This window comes from Mustelus asterias, chromosome 22 (genome assembly GCF_964213995.1).
Source record: "Mustelus asterias chromosome 22, sMusAst1.hap1.1, whole genome shotgun sequence".
Taxonomy (NCBI): domain Eukaryota; kingdom Metazoa; phylum Chordata; class Chondrichthyes; order Carcharhiniformes; family Triakidae; genus Mustelus; species Mustelus asterias.
Window position 1 is genome coordinate 70,112,086 of NC_135822.1, and position 25,597 is coordinate 70,137,682.

Below are 25,597 nucleotides of genomic sequence, written 5' to 3' on the forward strand. Positions count from 1 at the left end.
GACAGACAGACAGACAGACAGACAGACAGACAGACAGACAGACAGACAGACAGACAGACAGATAGATAGATAGATAGATAGATAGATAGATAGATAGACAGACAGACAGATAGATAGATAGATAGATAGGTAGACAGACAGACAGACAGACAGACAGACAGATAGATAGACAGACAGACAGACAGACAGATAGATAGATAGATAGATAGATAGATAGATAGATAGATAGATAGATAGACAGACAGACAGACAGACAGACAGATAGATAGATAGATAGATAGATAGATAGATAGATAGATAGATAGATAGATAGATAGATAGACAAACAGATAGATAGATAGATAGATAGATAGATAGATAGATAGATAGATAGATAGATAGATAGATAGATAGATAGATAGACAGACAGACAAACAGATAGATCAGACAGACAGACAGACAGACAGAACAAGGCATCACAGGTAAGGGTTGAGAGGCAGTAGATTTAAAACTGAGATGAGGAGGAACTATTTCTGGCAGAGTTTGGTGAATTTGTGGAACTCGCTGTCCCACAGAGCAGTGGAGTCTGAATCGTTGAATGGTTTCAAGGAGATAGATAAGTTTCTAATAAAAAACGGATTTAAAGGGATATGGGGAACAGGTGGGGAGGTGGATCTGAGACCAGGGAGAGATCAGCCATGATCTGATTGAATGGCGGAGCAGGCTCGAAGGGCTGAATCTGCCAACTTCTGCTCCTAATTCCTATCTTCCTCTGTTTGATCACAACAGGAACTGATGTTTAACTGATGGACTTAACTAAAGTAAAGTTTATTTATTAGCCACAAGTAAGGCTTACATTAACACCGCAATGAAGTTACTGTGAAATTCCCCTAGTCACCCACACTCCGGGGCCTCACAGCACCAGAGACCCGGGTTCGATTGCCAGCCTCGGGTCACTGTCTGTGCGGGGTTTGCACGTTCTCCTCGTGTCTGCGTGGGTTTCCTCCGGGTGCTCCGGTTTCCTCCCACAGCCTGAACGAGGTGCTGGTTAGGTGCGTTGACCCGAACAGGCGCTGGAGTGTGGTGGCTAGGGGAATGCGTGATGGATTGGGCTACATCCACAACCCTTTGTAGTTTCTGAATTTAAAGTTTATTTATTAGTCACAAGTAAGGCTTACGTTAACACTGCAATGAAGTTACTGTGAAATTCCCCTAGTCGCCACACTCCAGCGCCTGTTCGGGTCAATCCACCCTAACCAGCACGTCTTTCAGACTATGGGAGGAAACCGGAGCACCCGGAGGAAACCCACGCAGACACGGGGGGAGAACGTGCAGACTCCACACAGACAGTGACCCGAGCCGGGAATCGAACCCCGGGTCTCTGGCTCTGTGAGGCAGCAGTGCTAACCCACCGTGCCACCCCACCTGATTGATGACAGCTGACAAGACACCATGAAAAGCTACGTGAACTGCAATGCCTGCCTCTAACCTTGAGGACCCAGTGATAAGAATCGACAAGGAGCTGAGATTTGTTTTGGGGAAAGATTGTGTAACAGGTTGGAATAGAGCCAAAAATCCCGTTCGTGCGAATGTTGCCCTGGAGACTCGGGCCTGCAACCTGGGTGGAATAGTCATCCATAGACAACAGGAGGAAGGGCCAGAAACGGAGTGACTGGCTGCAGTGCCCACCTGTTACTCAGCAACTGGCACTGGGGAGATGGTAATGGGAGTCCAAATTCTGGGGAGCCGTCGTGGGACAGCCCAAATTGGGGTCAATGTTAGTGTTTAAACAAACATTAGTCTGGCTTTTCTTCAGATATTATGTACAAATACTATGAGAACTAGTAAAGTTTAGTTATTAGTCACAAGTAGTCACATCAACACTGCAATTAAGTTACTCTTTTCCAGCCTTTTCTGTTTTATTTCAGAAGTTCAACATCGGTGAATATTTTTAAGGTGGAGGTAGATTCTTGATGGGCAAGGGAATGATAGGTTATCGGGGTCAGATGGGGAACGTGGAACTCGAAACACAAATTGCCTTGATCCTATTGAATGGGGTGCAGGACTGAAAGGGCTGAATGGCCTGCTCCTAGTGTGTTGGCATCCAGGACATTTCACTTCAATTTAACGTCCAGCCAGGGTTGGCAGTTCTGATCAACATCTCGGCGATGCCTTTGAGGGAAAGCTGGATCAGCACAACGGGGCAGAAAAGAAGGAAAGGGTAGGATCTCTGACAAAGGGTCATCCACAAAGGGGAGGGGGGGGGCTGTGGGGGGAGGGGGGTGTGGGGGAGGGGAGGGGTGTGTGGGGGAGGGGAGGGGGTGGAGGGGAAGGGGGTGTGGGGGAGGGGATGGGGGTGGGGGGAGGGGAGGGGGGGTGGGGGAGGGGAGGGGGGTGGGGGGAGGGGAGGGGGGTGGGGGGAGGGGAGGGGAGGGGGGTGGAGGGAGGGGAGGGGAGGGGGGTGGAGGGAGGGGAGGGGTGGGGGGAGGGGAGGGGAGGGGGGCTGGAGGATTTGATTTATTATTGTCAATGTATTAGTATACAGTGAAAAGCATTGTTTCTCGTGCGCTATACAGCCAAAACATACCATTCATAGAGTACATAGGGGAGAAGGAAAGGAGAGAGTGCAGAATGTAGTGTTACAGGCATAGCTAGGGTGTAGAGAAAGACCAGCTTAAGATTTGATTTGATTTATTATTGTTGCATGCATTGAGATACAGTGAAAGGTTTTGCTTCTTGTGCCTTCGTACCATTCACAGTGGCACAGTGGTTAACACTGCTGCCTGATGGTGCCAGGGATCTGGGTTCAATTCCCGGCTTGGGACACTGTCTGTGCGGAGTCTGCACATTCTCCTCGTGTCTGCATGGGTTTTCTCCGGGTGCTCCAGTTTCCTCTCACAGCCCGAAAGACGTGCTAGTTAAGTGCATTGGCCATGCTAAAATCTCCGTCAGTGTACCCGGACAGGCGCCGGAGTGTGGCGACTCGGGGATTTTCCATAGTAACTTAATTCCAGTAAGCCTACTTGTGACACCAGTAAATAAACTTAAAAACTAAACATAGAATATATAGGGGGAGAAGGAAAGGGGAGAGTGCAGAATGCAGTGTTACAGTCATAGCTAGGGTGTAGAAAAAGATGTGAGGGTTAGGTTGATTGGCCATACTAAAATTGCCCCTTAGTGTCCTGAGATGCGTAGGTTAGAGGGATTAGTGGATGGATATGGGGGTAGGGCCTGGGTGGGAATGTGGTCGGTGCAGACTCGATGGGCCGAATGGCCTCTTTCTGTACTGTAGGGTTTCTATGATTTCTATGAAGATCAACTTAATATTTGAATTGATTTATTATTGTTGCATGTATTGGCATACAGTGAAAGGTTTTGTTTCTTGCGTGCTATACAGACAAAGCACACCGTTCATAGAGTACATAGGGGAGAAGGAATGGAGAGAGTGCAGAATGCAGTGTTACAGTCATAGCTGAAAGATCATCTGAATGAGAGGTAGGTCCATTCAAAAGTCTGATGGAAGAAGCTGTTCTTGAGTCGGTTGGCTGGTGATCTCAAGAGTTTTGTGGGTTTTTTTGAGGCGAGTATGGAGCGGAGGAGAGGGGCTGAGTGGCTAGTGAGTGAGAGTGAGTGTTGTGAATACAATGTAACCCGGTTCTGATGGTTGGAGCGGCAGAGGAGACATAGTTGCACCGACAGGGTGTCTCCAGGAGGCGGCTGTGAAATTGACAGGCGCTGCCTGCCATTGGTGGGTTATTTAGTTACAGTGATGTATCAGAGTGACGAATGATTTCTTCCGGTTTGTGCTGATATTGCTGGAGTGTGTGTGTGTGTGAGAGCGAGAGTGTGTGGACGGAGGCACAGGGAGATCCCAGTGCAGCTCTGTTTGCTGCGCTCTGAGAGCAGAAAGTTACAGCAGGTAAGAAAGATTGGACAGTGTGGGGAGCAGAGAGAGAGAGAGAGCTCGGGCAGAGCACAGTGGCTGCAGCAGCTAACGGGAGGAAGCCCTTTCAAAAACCACTATTGCTATTGAATGAAGCAAAGGAGGGAAGATCTTTTAGCCGGAAACCTGGGGGTTGCACAGGGCTTGGAGCTGGCCTCCTACAATCTAAAAAGAAAGGCACCATTGTTTTCTTAAATGAAAGTCTTTCCCCCCCAGTCCTGGTGGGGCACTAAAAACCCCACAATTGGGCACTTAAAATCGTGGTTTGGGAAGGTTGAAATGAGAATGCGGGGGACAAATGGCATTAACCTCCACTGTGCCTGGGTTCCTGCTGGAATTTGTCCCCCCTCCAGATCCAGGCTGAGAGAGAGAGAGACTTGTTCAATCTCCATCATGGCGTTTAAACGGCCTCCCTCTCTCTCAGCCCTGCGTGACTCCGGGCTCTGAGTGCTGGAGATGAGAGAGCATTGCAATTCATACATACAGCAGGGGTGACAGAGCAGACACAGTGTGTGTCCTCTCTCTCGCTGACACCAGCAGTCTCCATCTTCCCTCTCTCTCTGTGCAAAGCCTGAGTGCTCACGAGTGTGGAAAGGAACTGGATTGTGCTTCCCTTGCCAGAGGCTCTGACCTCCCTCTCTCTCTCTCTCCCCCTCTCTCTCTCTCCACACTGCTTGTTTATATGTTATATAAATGCAGGGACATGTTTTGTAACGAGATTGTATAATGATTATGTCAGCAGTATTTGCTCCGATGTCTATCTTTTGAATGATAGAGAAATAATGTGTTTTTTTTTTAAACTTCTGTTGCACAAATGGCATGATCCACTGGGAATGGTTAAATGTAATCTCTTTATCCCTGACCAAGTGTGAATTGTTCCTTCTGATGTGACTATATAGTGGGCTTTGGGAGAGGAATACACTTCACACATGGAACACCAGGCTGTGTCCATTTTGGGTGGATTTACTGATGGATATTTCTTTTACAGAGAAGGTCACACGCACAGATCCATGAGGTGGTGCAGATTATGATGGCCGTGACTCTCCTGATCAGTGTGTGACATGTATGTGGTGTGACAGGGTGTGAGAGAGAAGCCCAGAAGCTGTGGTTCCGAATCCATCCTGATCCTCACTCGCACTGTACTGCTCTACTCTGGAACCCATGGGAATCGGAAAGAACACCACATCCAAGGGTACAATGGAGTCAGCTGCCTCTTCTGACAACAAGTATGATGATGAGAAGCATTCGACTTCCTTCTTCCCAAACCCGGTAAGAGACTGCAGCGATATAAGTTTAAAGTTTATTTATCAGTGTCACAAGTGGGCTTACATTAACACCGCAATGAAGTTACTGTGAAAATCCCCAAGTCGCCTCACTCCGGCGGTGTCTGTTCGGTCATCCAAGACACTTGACTGGAGCATTATCCAACCTTGCAGATAGATTGGGCGGCACGGTGGCACAGTGGGTTAGCACTGCTGCCTCACAGCACCAGGGACCCAGGTTCGATTCCAGCTTGGATCACTGTCTGTGCGGAGTCTGCACATTCTCCCCGTATCTGTGTGGGTTTCCTCCGGGTGCTCCGGTTTCCTCCCACAGTCCAAAGATGTGTGGGTTAGGTTGATTAGCCATGCTAAATTGCCTGTTGGTGTCAGGGGGATTGGCAGGATAAAAATGTGGGGTTACGGGAACAGGGCCTGGTTGGTGCAGACTCGATGGGCCGCCCCCTGCACTGTAGGGATTCTATTCTGTTCTATTTTATTCGATGTTGGGGTATCTGACCTAAAAGCTGCTCTCAAGGAGAGTCTTAAAGGGAGAAAGAGTTAGACAGAGATTGAGGAAGGGAATTCCAGGGAAGTGTCACAGTGGGTTAGCACTGCTGCCTCACAGCGCCAGGGACCCGGGTTCGATTTCTGGCTCGGGTCACTGATTGCGCGGAGTCTGCACGTTCTCCCCGTATCTGCATGGGTTTCCTCCGGGTGCTCCGGTTACCTCCCACAGTCCGAAAGACGTGCTGGTTAGGGTGCATTGGCCGTGCTAAATTCTCCCTCAGTGTACCCGAACAGGTCCCAGAGTGTGGTGACGAGGGGATTTTCACAGTAACTTCATTGCAGTGTCAATGTAAGCCTACTTGTAACACTGATAAATAAAGTTTTGAAACAGAACTGGAAAGCCCAGTCACCGGTAGAGTAATAGGAATGGGATCTGTTCGAGAAGTCAGAATTGAAGGAACACAGAGTAATCTTGCTGTATGTTGGTGCTGAGGAGGTTACAGGAGAGCCGTGGGTAATGGAGGGGATTGAACGTAACTTAGATATCGTCAATAATGTTTGCTTTATCACTGAAGGTGCTGGCTTGCTGTGTGGGATATTTAGAGAAAGGTCCCTCACAGAAAGGCAGTCGGAATGGGGCGCTTTCAGTGAAAAATACCATCATCTTCCCTACCCTCCCTGTGCTCCATTAATGTGGAACGGGACAATCCCTGTCCGAAGGCCCTTTCTTTGAGCCAAGCCTGGAGCTCATCCTTGCTTCACCTGCTCTTCCCTGACACACTTGAGGCTTGCTACCAAATAAACCTGTTGGACTTTAACCTGGTGTTGTGAGACTTCTTACTGTGCCAACCCCAGTCCAACGCCGGCATCTCCACACTTGAGGCAGCCAGCTTTGCCTTGCAGTGAGAGCACAGGGGATGATGTATGTCAATGGCTTTGGGAGCAGTGATAAAATAGTGTCACCCCTGTTGTGATAAGCGAACTTATCTCACCAATACTGTTGACATGGGTGCGTCACGCTGTTTAACCTTGGGTTGAATTGTCTGCAACTCTCGCACATGTCCTTGTCAATTATCAATTTTGTGAGATGAATTAACATCAATGCTTTTGACTCCCAACACTGCAAACTGGGTATTTGGAGAACATCTGAACTCCAGAATCTTCCATGATGCTTGATTCATGGCTTACACGCTAGGCCAGCATCCAAACACTCAATAGATCTCGAACGTCAATTGGAATTTTAAACGGTTCTTGAAGATGCATTCTGAAAAGGAATAGCGTGGGGTCAGCTCAGACAGGTGTTCCAGAACCTGGCAGCACAGAATGAGGCCATTCGTGCCTGTGCTGGCTCTGTGGAAGAGATATCCAATTTAGTGCCATGCTCCAGCCTTTTCTCTCCTATCAGACTGCTTCCGAGCCGAGTGGGCAGCAATCTGATCCTGGGGCACGAGTACCAAATTGAAGGCTGGCACTCGGGTGCAGCGCTGAGGGGGCACTGCACTGCCGGAGGCGCCGTCTTTCAGATTAAGTATTGAAGTGAGACTCCATGGGGGGGGGGGGGAAGATCTCCTACTATTTGGAAGTGGAGGGTGGGGGGGGTGATCTCCTCGGTAATGGTCCCAAAAAAAACCCCCCGGCAGATTATCTGGTCATGATCACGTTGCTCTTTGTAGGATCTTCCTGTGCACAACTTAGTTGATGTTACAATGGCAGCTACTCTGCCCCCTGGGCATTGCCACTTGGTTCCAGAGATGAGGGGTTTGTCGTATGAAGAGAGATTTAACGGTTTAGACCGATACTCTCTGGAATTTAGAAGAATAAGGGGAGATCAAACTGAGGTATACAAGATGATAAACGGTATGGATAAAGTAGACGTGGAGCGGATGCTTCCTCTTGTGGGGCATTCTAGGACGGGAGGTCATAGTCTTGGGATAAGGGGCAGCAAATTTAAAACAGAGTTGAGGGGAAACTACTTCCAAAAGGTTGTGAATCTGTGGAATTCGCTACCCCAAAGTGCGGTGGATGCTGGGACAGGGAGTAAATTTAAGGAGGAGTTAGACAGATTTTTAATTGGGAATGGGTTGAACGGTTATGGGGAGAAGGCAGGAAAATGGGGATGAGGAGCATATCAGCCATGATCGAATGGCTGAGGCCTATGCCCATAACCCCACGTATTTACCCCGCTAATCCCTCTAACCTACGTATCCCGGCACACTAAGGGGACAATTTAGCAAAGCAATGCACCTAACCCGGACATCTTTGATATGAGAGGGGGGGTCAGGGACAGTCAGTGGATCTCAAAACAGCTGTTCTTGCTTTCACATGTTGCATAAGGGTGACATTTGTTACCTACCTCGAAAGAATTTTCCAAGGGAATGCTTACGATGCCAAAGGCAGGTTGATTCTCCCCAACTATATCCTTCCTTCAACCAGTGTGACAAGATGCACCATGGGGCTTCTCTCCATCTCCCAAAATAATTCCTGAGTTCAGCCTTCAAACCAATTACCTGTGAAGTGAGTTGTGATGCTACTGGCTCACATCCAAGGTGCAAGTTCTATCCTTCTGTCTTCTCGTCCCACTATTGGTGGCTTCAGCTGCTCTGGATCTGCCCCCCCTAATCCTCTCCACCCCTTTATATCTCCGTCTCTCCTTCTCCCTTCTTTCAAGACTCTTCTGAAAACCAAGCTTTTGGCCACTTATCGTAACATCTGCTTATTGACCTGTTGTTTAAATTTTCAGTTGTCCCGTTCTCGGTTGCAGTTTGGGACAAAGGTACTTTGTATGTTGTAATACGCCTGAAAGGGATAGCAGCATATCGTCACTTGAAGGGAAGTGTGTAATGGGATCCAGTCTCAGTCTCACTTTGGCCAAGAGCAGAACACAGCACACACGGCCCTGATGTCACCAAACTTTCTGTCCATGCATACCCGCTCACATGCACCTGGAATAAATACATGAACCCGCAGCATGTTTTAACAATCCTGTATGAGCCATTGATGAAATCACAGCATAAATGGGGAAATATCAAGGGCATATTCGCAGGGAACTGCAATAATCACAGGAGATTTCAATCTGCATATTGATTGGACAAACCAAACCTGCAAGGGTGGCAGAGAAGAAGATTTTGTGAATGCATCAGGGATTGCTGTTTAGAGCAGTACGTGATGGAACCTATCCAGAAACGTGTTGTTTTAGATCTGGTTTTGTGTAATGAAGGATTAATAAGGGATCTTGTGGCTAAGGTTCCCATAGAAAGTAGTAACTGTTGCGAAGTTGTGGAGAATAATTGTAGATTGGGAGGTAGGAAGTTTGAATTTGGTGTCTGTAAAATGCTGGAGGGAAAGCATTGCGTGGTCCCGTTAAAAGGTGGTGCTTTTTCTGTGCTTGGAGATTTAAAATGCAAGTACACAGAGAGTCCAAACTGAAACATTAGTATCGAAAGGCCAAGCAACAGTTTTCACCAAGACAACAGACTTTTGAATTTAGCCACTCAATTTCAATCAGTCACTTGGATACCAACAACCTATTAAATTTAAATCCGATTTGACAACCTAAGACCAATCCAATTGTGGGAAATATTGACGTGTCATCATGCGTATAAAAGAAGGGGACGGGGACAAAAAGGGGAGAGCAACTGCCACCTGCCTAAGCTAACAGTTCTCAATTCTCGAGCGAGAGAGAATCACTGGCTCTCATAGCTTCATCTATGTCTTCAGAGAAAGGACCATCTAGTTAGCAAAGGTACCAAAGGTGTTCCAGACAGAAGAATCAACAGAGAAATCATAGAAATCATAGAAACCCTACAGTACAGAAAGAGGCCATTCGGCCCATCGAGTCTGCACCGACCACAATCCCACCCAGGCCCTACCCCCATATCCCTACATATTTACCCACTAATTCCTCCAACCTACCTATCTCAGGACACTAAGGGGCAATTTAGCATGGCCAATCAACCTAACCCGCACATCTTTGGACTGTGGGAGGAAACCGGAGCACCCGGAGGAAACCCACGCAGACACGAGGAGAATGTGCAAACTCCACACAGACAGTGACCCAAGCCGGGAATCGAACCCAGGTCCCTGGAGCTGTGAAGCAGCAGTGCTAACCACTGTGCTACCGTGCCGCCCCACGGTAGCACAGAATATTCTGGAAGACACACAACCTGGTTGTGTAATTTGGAGAGTGACTAAATTCTATTTTTGTTAATGAGTGGGAATTGTATACATCTGAACAGCATTCCATTAGAATCCTGTTTTATTCGGGAATAGTTAATAGCAGAGATTTATTTGGTTTGTTAATAGTTTAATTTGTTCATTGTTAGCTAGATAAATAAATTGTTACGTGTTGATTTAAGAGGGAATGTCAGGGATTTATTTTGTATTTAATCATTAGAAGTTGCTGAAGATCAGGTCACACCCCTTCTCTCACACTTTTTACAGATTATAGGGTGAGGAACTCCTCTTTGCGTGTTTTGGTTCTCAGAGGGGGGATCAAGCTCCACTTTATAAAATAACCTACAATATGATAGAATTCCAGGTACAGTTTGAGAGTGAACACCATCCAGTGTCTCCAACTTAAATAAGGGCAATTATAATGGTACGAGGGAGGATTTGTCGAAAGTGAACTGGGTAAACAAGCTAAGATACAGGTCAGTGGATGAGCAGTGGCAGATGTTCAAACAGCTGGTCCAAAATGCTCAACAGGAGTTTATCCCAATCAAAGAGAGGGATTCCACGAGGAACAGGCAAAATCCATGCTTAACACAGGAGGTCAGGGATAATGTTACAGTGAAAAGCAGCATATACAAAATGGCAAGGGATAGTGGTAAACCAGAGGACTGGGAAGTATTTAGGATCCATCGACAAAAGACTTAAAAGCTCATAAGAGGGGGAAAAATGAATTTGGAGAGAGAACTTGCGGTAAGAGTTTGTATGGATATTTAAATAGGAAGTGCGTGGCTACGGTCAATGTGGGACCTCTACTGAACAAGGCGGGTGAATTGAGAACAGCAAACAAAGAAATGGTGGATATGCAAAATAATGTTTTTTGCATCAGTCTTCACTGTGGAAGACCTTGCAAATGTTCGTAAGTCATCAGATGGGTTGGTTCCAAATAGCATGGTAGAACTTACTCTATCCCTTATGATTGAGATTTCTGTATTAGAGAAACTCAAGGGACTAAGTCAACCAGGACCCGATGAACTGCACGCCAGGGTTTTAATGGAAGTGGCTGCAGAGATAGTGGAAATTTTCCTAACTCGGGTACCAGAAGATTGGAAAACAGCCAATGTGATTCCCTTGTTCAAAGCGGGAGAAAGGCAGGGAAGTATAGACCAGTTAGTTTTAACATCTATTATTGGCAAGACACTAGAGTCAATAATCAAAGAGGAAATAGCTAATGATTGAAGAAAGCTGAATATAATCTAACCCAGTCAACATGGTTTTATGGAAAGTAAATCCTGTTTGACACATTTGCTCAAATTCTTTGAGGGTGTATCAGGGAGAGGAGATAGAGGGGAACCTGTGGAGATGACGTATTTAGATTTCCCAAAGACAAAGAACAAAGGAAATTACAGCACAGAACGGTCCCTTCAGCCCTCCAAGCCTGCACTGACCATGCTGCCCATCTGAATTGAAACCCCCTACCCTTCCGGGGACCATAGCCCTCTATTCCCATCCTATTCATGTATTTGTCCAGATGCCCCTTAAAAGTCATTATCGTATCTGCTTCCGCCACCTCCCCCAGCAGCGAGTTCCAGGCACCCACCATCCACTGTGTTTTTTTAAAAATTGCATTTGACAAGGTTCCGCCTAAGAAGCTGGCACATATGTAAAAGCCCATGGAATTGGAGGAAGTGTGTTAGCGTAGATTGAAAACTGGCTGTCACATAGAAAACAGAGTTGGAATAAATGGCTGCTTTTAAGAATGGCAAGATTTAATTAGTGGAGTACTGCAAGGATCAGTTTTTGGCCTGCAATTGTTTATTATTTACATATGTCCTGCTCCTTCCTCCAAGTCATGAAAGGTTTACAAATTTTCCAGTGACATGAAGATAGGTGGAAGGGCATGTTGTGATGAAGATTTTGTGATTTTTGCAGTGGGGATACAGAGAGACTGGGTGAAAACCTGACAAATGGAGTTTAATGTGGGGAAGTGGGAGGAATCCAAAGGCAGATCATTATCTCAATGGAGAGAGACTGCAGGTGAGTGAAGTACAGACGGATCTAGGTGTTCGAGTGCGTGAATCACACAAAGCTAGCAGGCATGTCCAACAGGTACTTAATAAGGCAAATGGCATTCTGACCTTTATTGCAAAGGGGTTGGAGTTTAAAAATGGGGAGGTTTGGTTGCAATCGTACAGCATGCTGGTGAGGCCTCACCAGGAATACTGCGTACAGTTTTGATCCCCTTAGCCTGAAAAAGGATGCAGTACCATTGAAACAGTCCAAAGCAGATTCACCAGGCTAATTCCTGGGATGAGAGGGTTGTCCTATCAAGGGAGACTAAATAGTCTGGCTCTGTATTGCTCAGAGTTTAGAAGAGCGAAGGGTGACCTTATTCAAACACACAAGGTCCTGAGGGGGCTCGATAGGATAGATGGTGAGATGTTTTCACTAGTGGGAGAGTCTGGAACAAGGGGACATGGCTGCAAGATAAAAGGCCAGCCATTTAAAACTTAAGTGGGTAGAAGTTTCCTCTCTCAGGGGTTGGGGAATCTCAGGAATTCTCTGCCCCAAAGGGTGGTGGAGGCTGGATCATTAGAAATATTTAGAGTGGAGGTGGATAAATATTTGATAGATTCTGGAATGGAGGGCTAAGGGGAAATGGTACGGAACAGGAGTTGAGGCCGGCACAGGTCAGCCATGATAATGTTGACAGTCGGGGCAGGCTTGAAGGGCCTGGTGGCCCACTCCTGCGTTTGTTTCTTGTGTTCTTGCTATCATTATGACACACACGGCAATATTTTGTTTGGGGAATGAGGAAGGGAAGGGTCAGTAACACGCGATACTCAAAGCTGTTGTGATCTGGAATGCACTGACGTACAGATGGTAGAAGCAGATTCACTGGCAACTTTCCAAAGGGAACTAGAATACTTGAGCAGGGTAGAAATTTGCAGGGCTCTGGGTAAAGAATAGACAGGGCAGTGGGACGAGTTGGCGAAACTCTACCAAAGAGCTGGCACAGGCATATTGGGCTGAATGGTCTCCTTGCGTGCTGCATTGTATTCTGAATCTCTTGTGGGGGTGTCTGTGGAGCTGGCTTGTCGCTCCTCCGTGTCGGAGGTCACTCCAGTGCTGGGATGGGAGGGATTGGGACTCTGGAGACTGCCAGATGCTTGGAGCTCTGATTCTCTGATCAAACCGCTTGTATTCCAGCGCTGTGCAGATGGCCACTGGCCCCGGTGTTTGGTTAATGCTATTTTGGTTCTGCCTCAGTTCTGAGCGGCAGCCTGGACAGGTAGCATGTGGATCTGGAGGGGAGTGCGGTGCCAAAAGCAGACACTCAGAGTTAGAATGTGACAGCGATGAGGCTTCCTGTTGGCTATCCAGCACACTGGGAGATGCAGACTGTGGCAGGATTTCAGGAAAGGGAACTCTCTCTCCCTCTGCCCAAAATGCCACCAGCCCCTCACTCTGTTACTGATGGAGAAAGCCACTTAGAATTCCCGTTTGTAACATGTATTTCTTGCTGTAGAAATTAGAAGCCATTCGGCCCTTTTTCATGCTGTCTGTCTGTCCGTTCGTGAGGCCTCCCAGAAAGAAAAGCGCTCGTGTGTGCCCCATTGCGAAAGAAGATTTGATTTATTGGATTTATTATTGTCACATGTATTGGGGTACAGTGTAAAGTATTGTTTCTTGCGCGCCATACAGATAAAGTAATACCGTTCATAGAGAAGGAAAGGAGAGAGTGCAGAATGTAATGTTACAGTCATAGCTAGGGTGCAGAGAAAGATCGGCTTAATGAGAGGTAGGTCCATTCAAAAGTCTGATGGCAGCAGGGAAGAAGCTGTTCTTGAGTTGGTTGGTACGTGACCTCAGACTTTTGTATCTTTTTCCTGATGGAAGAGAGTATGTTCGGGGTGCGTGGGGTCCTTGATTATGCTGGCTGCTTTTCCGAGGCAGCGGAAAGTGTAGACAGAGTCAATGGATGGGAGGCTGGTTTGCGTGATGAACTGGGCTTCATTCACAACCCTTTGTAGTTTCTTGCGGTCTTGGGCAGAGCAGGAGCCATACCAAGCTGTGATACAACCAGAAAGAATGCTTTCTATGGGGCACCTGTAAAAATTGGTGAGAGTCGCAGTGGACATGCCAAATTTCCTCAGCCTTCTGAGGAAATAGAGGCGTTGGTGGGCTTTCTTAACTATAGTGTCGGCATGGGGAGAACCAGGACAGTTTGTTGGTGATCTGGACACGTAGAAACTTGAAGCTCTCGACCATTTCCACTTCGTTCCCGTTGATGTAGACAGGGGCATGTTCTCCACTACGCTTCCTGAAGTCAGTGACAATCTCCTTCGTTTTGTTGGCAATAAAGGAGAGATTATTGTTCCTGCACCAGTTTCTCAATCTCTTTCCTGTACTCTGTCTTGTTTGAGATGTGAGCCACTAACGTGGTGTCGTCAGCAAACTTGAAAATCGAGTTGGAGGGGAATTTGGCCACACAGTTATAGGTGTATCAGGAGTATAGTAAGGGGCTGGGATATTGTCCTGAATGTGTTAATTCAGAATGATGTTGCAACTTACTTTGTGCTGTTGTTGCCACATTGACTCAGCAGACAGTGGATGTGGTAGAGACAGTGTGTATCTTGCCAGAGGGATTGAGTGCCATTGTTCCGTTCTGATTTGATGTCAGTAATTATTGGCCTTCCAGCCGATGTTAAAATGGCAGAAAGTTTGTGCACATCAAGCTCCCACCAACAGCTAAGGCACGTTGACCCTGAATTCTCTGATTTTTTTGTTTGCTCTGATGTTTGGAGTGGTGTGTGAGTGGGTTAGTGCCTGGTCCCTCTGATAGTCCTCGCTGCTACATTGGGAATGTCAGCCGCTTGAGTCTTTTCGCTGCTTTTCTCTTTCCATGCGTGGCAATGACATGTTCTCTTGCAGATCCAAGGTTCCGCTTGCTGGCACCCACCACCTTGTCTGTACACGGTACGGTGGCACAGTGGTTAGCACTGCTGCCTCACAGCGCCAGGGACCCGGGTTGGATTCCCGGCTTGGGTCACTGTCTGTGCGGAGTTTGCACCTTCTCCCCGTGTCTGCATGGGCTCCCTCCGGGTGCTCCGGTTTCCTCTCAGTCCGAAAGACGTGCTGGTTAGGGTGCATTGGCCGTGCTAAATTCTCCCTCAGTGTACCCGAACAGGTCCCAGAGTGTGGCGACTAGGGAATTTTCACAGTAACTTCAATGCAGTGTTAATGTAAGCTTACTTGTGACACTAATAGATAAACTTTGTCCAAGGTGGAGCCATGCACTGGAACCTTGGTGGCCAGATGTTGCCAGTGTACTGCAGATCAGGAAGACAGCGTTCCATTTTGAATCGCTGATTGCCAGTAATAGGTACTGGAATAGATAGAGAAAAAGCCTCTGGGATTGGGGTTCTGCTGTGACTATTCTTGCTCGAATAGAATAGCCAGGCCGATGGGGCAGGATAGGGCACCACAGAGCTGTATAACCCTCAGTCACTGCCTTGGCAAGAAAAACATGGAGATATGAGGAGACCATTCAGCCCCTCAAACACGTTCTGCCGGTCAGTTAGACCACAGCCTTTCTTTATGTACCCTACCGTTTGGTGATGAAAGGTAGAGCTGTGATTCTTTGAGTCCATAGGAAAGGCTCTCCTGAGAATTATTGCATCAGTGAACCGTTAACTTGCAGTCTGTCATTTTTTTCATTCACTGCACCCTGTTCATTGCCATTTGTGTCAAAAATAAGTGATGTTGGATAATTTTACTGCTTTTCCCTGAAGAACATGGAATTTCCCCTTTGTAATGCCTTGGGGCAATTTGGAGTTTTGGACAGTTTAAAATGAGCAGAGGGAGCTACCTATCATGAGGTATTTGTTGGGGGGGGGGTTAAAGTGTCACAAGTAAGCTTACATTAACACCACAATGAAGCTACTCTGAAAATCCCCTAGTTGCCACACTCCGGCGCCTGTTCGGGTACACTGAGGGAGAATTTAGCACGGCCAATCCGCCTAACCAGCACGTCTTTTGGACTGAGAGAGGAAACCGGAGCACCTGGAGGAAACCCATGCAGACACGGGGAGAATGTGCAGACAGTAATCCAAACCAGGATTTGAACCGGGGGCGCTGTGAGGCAGCAGTGCTAATCACTGTGCCGCCCACATTTGTGGGACATGGGCGCCGCTGGCTGGCCAGCATTTATTGCCCATCCCTAGTCGCCCTTGTTCAGAAGGCAGTTGAGAGTCAACCACATTGCTGTGGCTCTGGAGCCACATGTAGGCCAGACCAGGTAAGGACGGCAGATTTCCTTCCCTAAAGGCTATTAGCGAACCAGATGGGTTTTTCCAACAATCGATGATGGTTTCATGGTCATCAGTAGATTCTTAATTCCAAGTATTGTTTTTAAACTGAATTCAAATTGCACCATCTGCCGTGATGGGGTTCAAACTCAGGTCCCCAGAACATTAGCTAAGTTTCCTGATTAATAATCTAGTGATGATAACCGCGAGGCCATTGCCTCCCTCGCTGAGGAGGCTGCAGGACACTGGGGCACTGCAATGGGAGGGGGAGGAAGTCAGGAACTGTCAATACTAATGGGTTGAAGGACAAGGTTCCACTTTCCTGGGAAAGACATGGGACGGAAGGGGAGAATTCCTTGCGAAGGTGTCGCACAGAAAAATTCCATGTTAACCCTAAGGGAAAGCTAGCAGAACAACTCAACCTCGGAATGTGAACAATCCTGTCGCACCCAGTTCATTTGTATCCAAATCTGAATGTCTTTGGTGATCATTTATTTAGAACACATATTAATAATTAATTGCACAGTTTTTTATGACACCTGCCTGCTGTATTGATATGGAACTTGAGCTTCCCACTCGGGTCACAGTTTAGTTTTTAAAATACTCAGTCTAGATGTGTGGTTCTGCACAAATTGGGGTCAAGCAAGTTGACTGACTGGATGGTTCTCCAGACAACTAGCATGTACTTGATGGGTTGAATGGTCACGGGCCTCTCCTGCTGACTGCTTACATGTGCAGGTGTTCGTATATTCCCTTAGGTCTTGTTTCCAAATGTGCGACCGGATATTTGCCTTCATTGAGTTGACATCTCCAAGGTTGTTTGTTGAGAGGCAGGTCCCGAGATACCTTGTATATTTGAGCAACATTAGATACTAATGATGATCAGATGAGAGAATTTATCGCACCTCTCCTCCAAAACTCACTCACCTGCTCATTCATCTCATTGCTCTCTGTGGGAGCTTGCTGTGCACCCATTAGCAACCGCTGATCTTCCAACAATTCATGGTGGAGATGCCGGCGTTGGACTGGGGTGGGCGCTGTAAGAAGTCTCTCAACAGCAGGTTAAAGTCCCAACAGGTTTATTTGGAATCACGAGCTTTCGGGTCACTGCCCCTTCATCAGGTGAGTGGAGGTTAGTTCACGAACGCGGTATGTACAGGTATGAACAGTGTGCATGGAGACAGGGCAAATAACATGTTTAACCTGTGATTATCCCTCTCTCCACTTGCACTGTTTGTACCAGTAAAGACTTGGTTACCTGTAAAGACTTGCATTCCAACCATTCTTCACATTCCAATCTGTCAGTATCTTGCAATTGTGTCTTTGTCTATATATACCATGTTTGTGAACCTACCTCCACTCACCTGATGAAGGAGCAGCGCTCTGAAAGCTCGTGATTCCAAATAAACCTGTTGGACCTGGTGTTGTGAGACTTCTTACCGTGTCCCACAATTTGGGAGTGCTTTGAGACATCCCGAGGTTGTGAAAGGTGCTATAGAAATGCAGTTCTTTTCCAAAGAGGCTCTCCAGGGTTCCAGACCCTCAGCTATACAAAAGATGTGCTGGTTAGGTGCGTTGGCCATGCTAAATTGGCTCCCTCAGTGTACCTGAACAGGCGCCGGAGTGTGGCGGCCAGGGGATTTTCAGAGTAACTTCATTGCAGTGTTAATATAAAGTTTATTTATGAGTCACAAGGAGGCTTACATGACCCAACCTGCGAATTGAACCTGTGTCCCTGGCACTGGGAGGCAGCAGTGCTAACCACTGTGCTGCCCCAATGTAAGCATACTTAGAACCATAGAAAATTACAGCTCAGAAACAGGCCTTTTGGCCCTTCTTGTCTGTGCCAAACCATTTTATGCCTAGTCCCACTGACCTGCACTTGGACCATATCCCTCCACACCCCTCTCATCCATGAACCCGTCCCAAGTTTTTCTTAAATGTTAAAAGTGGAGCATTTACCACTTTATCCGGCAGCTCATTCCACACTCCCACCACTCTCTGCGTGAAGAAGCCCCCCCTAATATTCCCTTTAAACTTTTCTCCTTTTACCCTTAACCCATGCCCTCTGGTTTTTTTCTCCCCTAGCCTCAGCGGAAAAAGCCTGCTTGCATTCACTCTATCTATGTCCATCAAAATCTTATACACCTCTATCAAATCTCCCCTCAATCTTCTACGCTCCAGGGAATAAAGTCCCAACCTATTCAATCTCTCTCTGTAACTCAGCTTCTCAAGTCCCGGCAACATCCTTGTGAACCTTCTCTGCACTCTTTCAATCTTATTTACATCCTTCCTGTAACTAGGTGACCAAAACTGTACACAATACTCCAAATTCGGCCTCACCAATGCCTTATATAACCTTACCATAACACTCCAACTTTTATACTCGATACTCCGATTTATAAAGGCCAATGTACCAAAGGCACTCTTTACGACCCTATCCACCTGTGACGTCACTTTTAGGGAATTCTGTACCTGTATTCCCAGATCCCTCTGTTCAACTGCACTCTTCAGAGTCCTACCATTTACCCTGTACGTTCTTCTTTGGTTTGTCCTTCCAAAGTGCAATATCTCACACTTGTCTGCGTTAAATTCCATTTGCCATTTTTCTAGTTGGTCCAAATCCCTCTGCAAGCTTTGAAAACCTTCCTCACTGTCCACTACACCTCCAATCTTTGTATCATCAGCAAACTTGCTGATCCAATTGACCACATTATCATCCAGATCATTGATATAGATGACAAACAACAATGGACCCAACACCGATCCCTGCGGCACACCACTAGTCACAGGCCTCCACTCAGAGAAGCAATCCTCCACAACCACTCTCTGGCTTCTTCCATTGAGCCAGTGTCTTATCCAATTTACTACCTCCCCATGTATACCTAGCGACTGAACCTTCCTAACTAACCTCCCATGAGGGACCTTGTCAACACTAATAAATAAACTTGTGGGGAAATCTACAGAAGAGCAGTGGGGGGAGTATTCAAAGATGAAATGCGGAGGGTATAAGGCCCAACATGTTCCTTCTAGGGTAATAGGAAGGTGTAACAAACCCAGAGAACCATGGATGACCAGAGACATTCAGGATACCATGAGAAGGAAAAGAGAGGCTTTTAACAAGTATATGGGGAGTAAGTCCCTGAGGTTCCTGAGGGACCGTGTTAGGGAGCTGGAACTGCAGCTCGAGGATCTTAGGCTGATGAGGGAGAATGAGGAGGTGGTAGACAAGAGCTATCATCAGGTGGTCACACCAGGGCCACGGGAGGAGGCCAAGTGGGTGACGGCCAGGAAGGGTAAGGCTAGGGTGGTTGAGAGCACCCCGGTGGATTTGCCCCTGCACAACAAGTACTCCTGCTTGAGTACTGCTGGGGGGGACAGCCCGCCTGGGGGAAGCAGCAGTGGCCGTGTCTCCGGAGTGGAGTCCAGCCCTGTAACTCAGAGGGCTAAGGAAAAGAGGAGGAAGGCGGTATTAATCGGGGACTCGATGGTGAAGGGGACAGACAGGCGTTTCTGCGGAGGTAGGCGGGAGTCTCGCATGGTGGTCTGCCTCCCTGGGGCCGGGATCCAGGATGTCGCTAGTCGCGTCCTGGAAATCCTGAGGTGGGAGGGAGAGGAGCCTGAGGTAGCGGTACATATTGGTACCGCTGATGTGGGTAGGAAGGGAGAAGGGGTCATGAAAAGGGAGTACAGGGAATTAGGGAGACAGCTGAGAAAGAGGAAAGCAAAGGTAGTAATCTCAGGATTACTGCCTGTGCCACGGGAAGGTGAGGGCAGGAATGGAGTGAGGTGGAAGATGAATGTGTGGCTGAGGGACTGGTGCAGGGGGCAGGGATTCAGGTTCCTGGACCATTGGGACCTCTTTAGGGGCAGGGGTGATCTGTATACAAAAAACGGGTGGAACTTGAATCACAGGGGGACCAATATCCTGGCCGGTAGGTTGGCTAAGACTACAGGGGAGAATTTAAACTAGATAGGTTGGGGGGAGGGGAGCTAGAAGAGTTGACTGGGATCAAGGAACTAATTGATGGGGGGGAGGATGCAGGGGTAAGGGGAATTACAAAATTAATGGTAGAGGAGAGGGTGCAAGTGAATGAAGGCGGTAATTTAGATAAGGGAGTAGAGGGAGAGGGTGTTCGCGACTCATCAAAGCGGGTCCAGATAAAAGCTGGAATAAGGACACTTTGCCTGAATGCACGAAGCATTCGGAACAAGGTAAATGAGTTGATGGTGCAAATCAGCACAAGTGGGTACGATCTAGTGGCCATTACAGAAACGTGGCTGAAAGATGACCAGGACTGGGAGATGAATATCCAGGGGTATCAGGCGTTTAGGAAGAATAGACAGGAAGGAAAAGGTGGTGGGGTCGCGCTATTAATAAGAGATAATATCAGGGTAGTACTGAGGGATGACATAGGCTCTGAGGAACAAAACGTGGAATCATTATGGGTAGAGATGAGGAATAGTAGAGGGAGAAAGACACTAGTAGGTGTGGTATATAGGCCCCCAAATAATAATGTTGAGGTAGGGAGGGCTATAAACAAGCAGATAAGGGATGCGTGTAAAAACGGAACGGCAATAATCATGGGGGACTTCAACATGCACATTGACTGGCAGACTCAAGTCGGTAAGGGTGGAATGGAGGAAGAGTTCTTAGAATGCTGTCGGGATAGTTTCCTTGAACAGCATGTTACGGAACCGACGAGGGAACGAGCTATTTTGGATCTGGTATTGTGTAACGAGGTAGGTAGAATTAAGGATCTTATTGTGAAGGACCCTCTTGGGTCTAGTGACCACAATATGGTCGAATTTCTGATTCAGATGGAAGAGGAGAAAGTTTGGTCCCAAACCAGTGTCCTCTGTTTGAACAGAGGGAAATATGATAGGATGAGGGATGAATTGGCTAAGGTAGACTGGGAGAGCAGGCTGGCAGGTAGGATAGCTGAGGAACAGTGGAGGATTTTTAAGGAGATCCTTTTCAGTTCTCAGCAAAAATATATTCCAGCAAAAAACAAGGATTGTAAGAAAAGGGAGAACCAGCCGTGGATAACGAAAGAAATAAAGGAGAGTATTCAAATAAAAACAGCTGCGTACAGAGTGGCCAAAAATAGTGGAGAAACAAGTGATTGGGAAAAATTTAAGAAACAACAAAGAGAGACTAAGAAAGCGATAAAGAAAGGAAGGATAGACTATGGAGCTAGGCTAGCAATTAATATAAAAAATGATAGTAAAAGTTTTTATAAATATATAAAAAGGAATAGAGTGGCTAGAGTGAATGTTGGACCCTTGGAGGACGAGAGGGGGGAGTTAATAGTGGGAAATGAGGACATGGCTGAGTCTTTAAATAAGTTTTTTGTGTCGGTCTTCACGGTGGAGGACACAAATAGTTTGCCAAATATTAACGATAGAGGGTTGGCAGCAGGAGAAATACTTAATACAATTAATGTTACCGGAGAGGCAGTGCTGGGTAGACTAATGGGACTGAAGGTGGACAAGTCCCCGGGTCCGGATGGAATGCATCCCAGGGTATTGAAAGAAATGTCAGAGGTAATAGTGGATGCGTTAGTGATTATTTATCAAAACTCGTTGCATTCTGGGGTAGTGCCGGTTGATTGGAAAACGGCTAATGTTACGCCGCTGTTAAAAAAGGAAGGAGACAAAAGGCGGGTAACTATAGGCCGGTCAGCTTAACGTCTGTAGTAGGGAAAATGCTGGAATCCATTATTAAAGAGGAGATAGCAGGGCATCTGGATAGAAATGGTTCGATCAATCAGACGCAGCATGGATTCATGAGGGGAAAGTCGTGCTTGATGAACATGTTGGATTTTTATGAAGATGTGACTAGGGCGGTTGATGGAGGAGAACCGGTGGATGCGGTGTTTTTGGATTTCCAAAAGGCGTTTGATAAGGTGCCCCATAAAAGGCTGCTGAAGAAGATTAGGGCACACGGAGTTGGGGGTAGTGTGTTAAAGTGGATTGGGGACTGGCTATCCGACAGGAAGCAAAGAGTCGGAATAAATGGGTGTTTTTCCGGTTGGAGGAAGGTAACTAGTGGCGTGCCGCAGGGATCGGTACTCGGGCCGCAACTATTTACCATTTATATAGATGATCTGGAGGAGGGGACGGAGTGTAGGGTAACGAAGTTTGCAGACGACACAAAGATAAGTGGAAAAGTGAATCGTGTGGAGGACGGAGAAGATCTGCAGAGAGATTTGGACAGGCTGAGTGAGTGGGCGAGGATATGGCAAATGGAGTATAACGTTGATAAATGCGAGGTTATACACTTTGGAGGAAATAATAACAAATGGGATTACTATCTCAATGGAAACAAATTAAAACATGCTACCGTGCAAAGGGACCTGGGGGTCCTTGTACATGAGACGCAAAAGCCCAGTCTACAGGTACAACAGGTGATCAAGAAGGCAAATGGGATGTTGGCCTATATTGCGAGGGGGATAGAATATAAAAGCAGGGATGTCTTGATGCACCTGTACAGGGCATTGGTGAGGCCGCAGCTGGAATACTGTGTGCAGTATTGGTCCCCTTATATGAGGAAGGATATATTGGCATTGGAGGGAGTGCAGAGAAGGTTCACCAGGTTGATACCGGAGATGAGGGGTTTGGATTATGAGGAGAGGCTGAGGAGATTGGGTTTGTACTCGTTGGAGTTTAGACGGATGAGGGGGGATCTTATGGAGACTTATAAGATAATGCGGGGGCTGGATAGGGTGGAGGCGGAGAGATTCTTTCCACTTAGTAAGGAAGTTAAAACTAGAGGACACAGCCTCAAAATAAAGGGGGGTCGGTTTAAGACAGAGTTGAGGAGGAACTTCTTCTCCCAGAGGGTGGTGAATCTCTGGAATTCTCTGCCCACTGAGGTGGTGGAGGCTACCTCGCTGAATATGTTTAAAGCGCGGATGGATGGATTCCTGATCGGTAAGGGAATTAAGGGTTATGGGGATCAGGCGGGTAAGTGGTACTGATCCACGTCAGATCAGCCACGATCTTATTGAATGGCGGGGCAGGCTCGAGGGGCTAGATGGCCTACTCCTGCTCCTATTTCTTATGTTCTTATGTAAGTCTACGGAGGCATTAGTGGAGTGCAGAATGGAGCTTAAGGAATCAATTAGGAGAGCAAAGAGGGGATATGAGAGAGCTCTGGCTGGTAAAAGTAGGGAAAATCCCAAGATATTCTGTAAATATATCAATGGGAAGAGGATAACCACTGAAAGAGTAGGGCCCATTAAGGACTAAGGGGGTAATCTGTGGGTGGAGGCAGAGGACATTGTTGGAGTGTTAAATGAATAGTCCACATCTGTCTTCACCCACAAGAATGAGGAGGTAGTTATGGAACTCAGGGAGAAGAGACTGTGAGGCTCTAGAGAAAATTATCATCGGGAGTGGCAAGATATTGGCAGGCTTAGAAGTGGACAAATCTCCAGTTCGGGATGAATTGTGTCCCAGGCTGTTGTGGGAGGTGAGGGAGGAAATTGCAGGGGCTATGACCCAAATTTTTAGTTCCTCCCTGGCCACCGGGGAGGTCATGATGTGGACCCAAATAAACCTGTTGGATTTTAACCTGGTGTTGTTAAATTTCTTACTGGGGAGGTGCCAGAGGACTGGAGAACAGCTAATGTGGTCCCACTATTTAAGAAAGGTTGTAGAGATGAACCAGTCTTGTGGTTGGGAAACTACTGGGGGGTGGTGAGGGTCTGGAATGCGCTGCCTGGGAGGGTGGTGGAGGCGGGTTGCCTCACACCCTTTAAAAAGTACCTGGATGAGTACTTGGCACATCATAGCATTCAGGGCTATGGGCCAAGTGCTGGCAAGTGGGATCAGGTGGGCGGAAGGGCTCTTTTGCACTGTAGGATTCTGTGATTCTGAAACCTATCTTGCTGGGAGTGGGAGGTTGTCGGAAGCCCTGGGGTAATGAACAGTGATGTGTTCAGATTGGCTCTGATATGCTGTAATCACACGGATTGGACTACTCCTGTTTATCCCCACTGCGTTCGATTCAGCGCAACCCCCTTCCCCCCCACCCCCCCACCAACCCCTCCACCCCCCGTCTCTTCCCCCCCCCCCCCCCCCCCCCTCCAGCCTTTACAAGATTATAAAGGCAAAGTTGAGCTCAGATACATTGAGCGATGAGTCAGCAGTATGTGTTCATCACATGCTTTACTGTACGTTACTCAGCCTGCATGAAGCAATTAGCACTCTGCTGCTCTCTTTCTCTCTCTATCCCCCTGCCTTGGAAAGACTGCTTTTAGGATCCTTGCTCTGTTGTTGCAACGTCTGCATTCACGTTAAATTCATTTGGACTGTACGGGTTTCTCTGAGGCTGGTCAGGATTTGCACGTGCGTGCGCGCACGCAGTGCTAAAAACCAAGTCCATGTAGAGAGCACGGAACTGCCCAGGGTTAATCACTGATCAAGCTTTACATAGCATCTTTCATAACCTCATAATGTCCCCCAGTGGTATGCACCCAACATGTTGAGGGAAAATGTGGAAATCCAACTTGTGATCAGCAATATCATCCTCCTTCTGGCAGCACGGTGGCACAGTGGTTAGCACTGCTGCCTCACAGCGCCAGAAACCCTTGCCTTGTGGCATCTGTTGAAATGCACCCCCCCCCCCCCTCCCCGCCCCCGACCCCTGCAAGGAGGGTCCCTGAAGTATCGACTGGTTCCCCCCCCCGCACTCCCCCAACTCCAGCTGCTGCTTCCAGAGGCCGCGCTACACTGGGAAAGGAAGACTATTCTGTCACCTGCCTCACTTGTGGCTCTGTGGCAGCATTCTCCCCCCTCAGTCACTCCAGCCATCACTAACACAGAGAGCTGGTGACACAATCTTCTTTTATCCAGGAAAGGCTATAGCCAACCAAGGTCTCAGCCTTGTTTGAGGTGGGTGTAATCTCCCGGCGCCAGACTGAACCTAGTTTCATCGCCACGTTGGGCAACCTGATTCACGCACTCACCCAGAGCAGTCAGGGGAAGGGAGAGGAGAGGGACACACGCGGCCCATCAGAGTCTAGGCCCAAAACACGCACTCTGGGAGAAAACAGGAGAGAACATCATCCGGCATAACCTTCCTGAAGCTGGGGAACCCCTGGTACTGGTGTCGAAAAAGTTGACCCACTTTTGCCGTCCTCCCATCACTCAATGTGGGTCAACACCACAAAACACAGCACAGTAGTTAGCACCGCTGCCTCACAGCGCCAGGGACCCAGGTTCAATTCCGGCCCCGGGTCCCTGTCTGTGTGGAGTTTGCACCTTCTCCCCGTGTCTGCGTGGGTTTCCTCCGGGTGCTCCGGTTTCCTCCCACAGTCCAAAGATGCGCGGGTTGGGTGGATTGGCCATGATAAATTGACCCTTAGTGTCCCAAGGTATGTAGGTAACATAACCCCATGGATTAATCCATGGGGTTATGG

At 47.6% G+C, this 25,597-nt stretch overlaps 1 protein-coding gene across 2 annotated transcripts in view; it reads left to right on the forward strand.

Annotated features, from left to right (window-relative positions):
* The first annotated feature begins 3,801 nt into the window (after window positions 1-3,801).
* slc23a2 (solute carrier family 23 member 2) overlaps window positions 3,802-25,597 on the forward strand; it is a 315,342-nt gene continuing 293,546 nt past the window's right edge. For both annotated transcript variants that reach the window (XR_013500581.1, XM_078239601.1), the window contains exons 1-2: window positions 3,802-3,898; window positions 4,911-5,191. Coding sequence is in view for 1 of the 2 variants with exons in the window: in XM_078239601.1 (XP_078095727.1) it covers window positions 5,084-5,191 (108 nt within the window). In the remaining variant the exon portion in view is untranslated. The remainder of the gene's footprint in view (window positions 3,899-4,910; window positions 5,192-25,597) is intronic.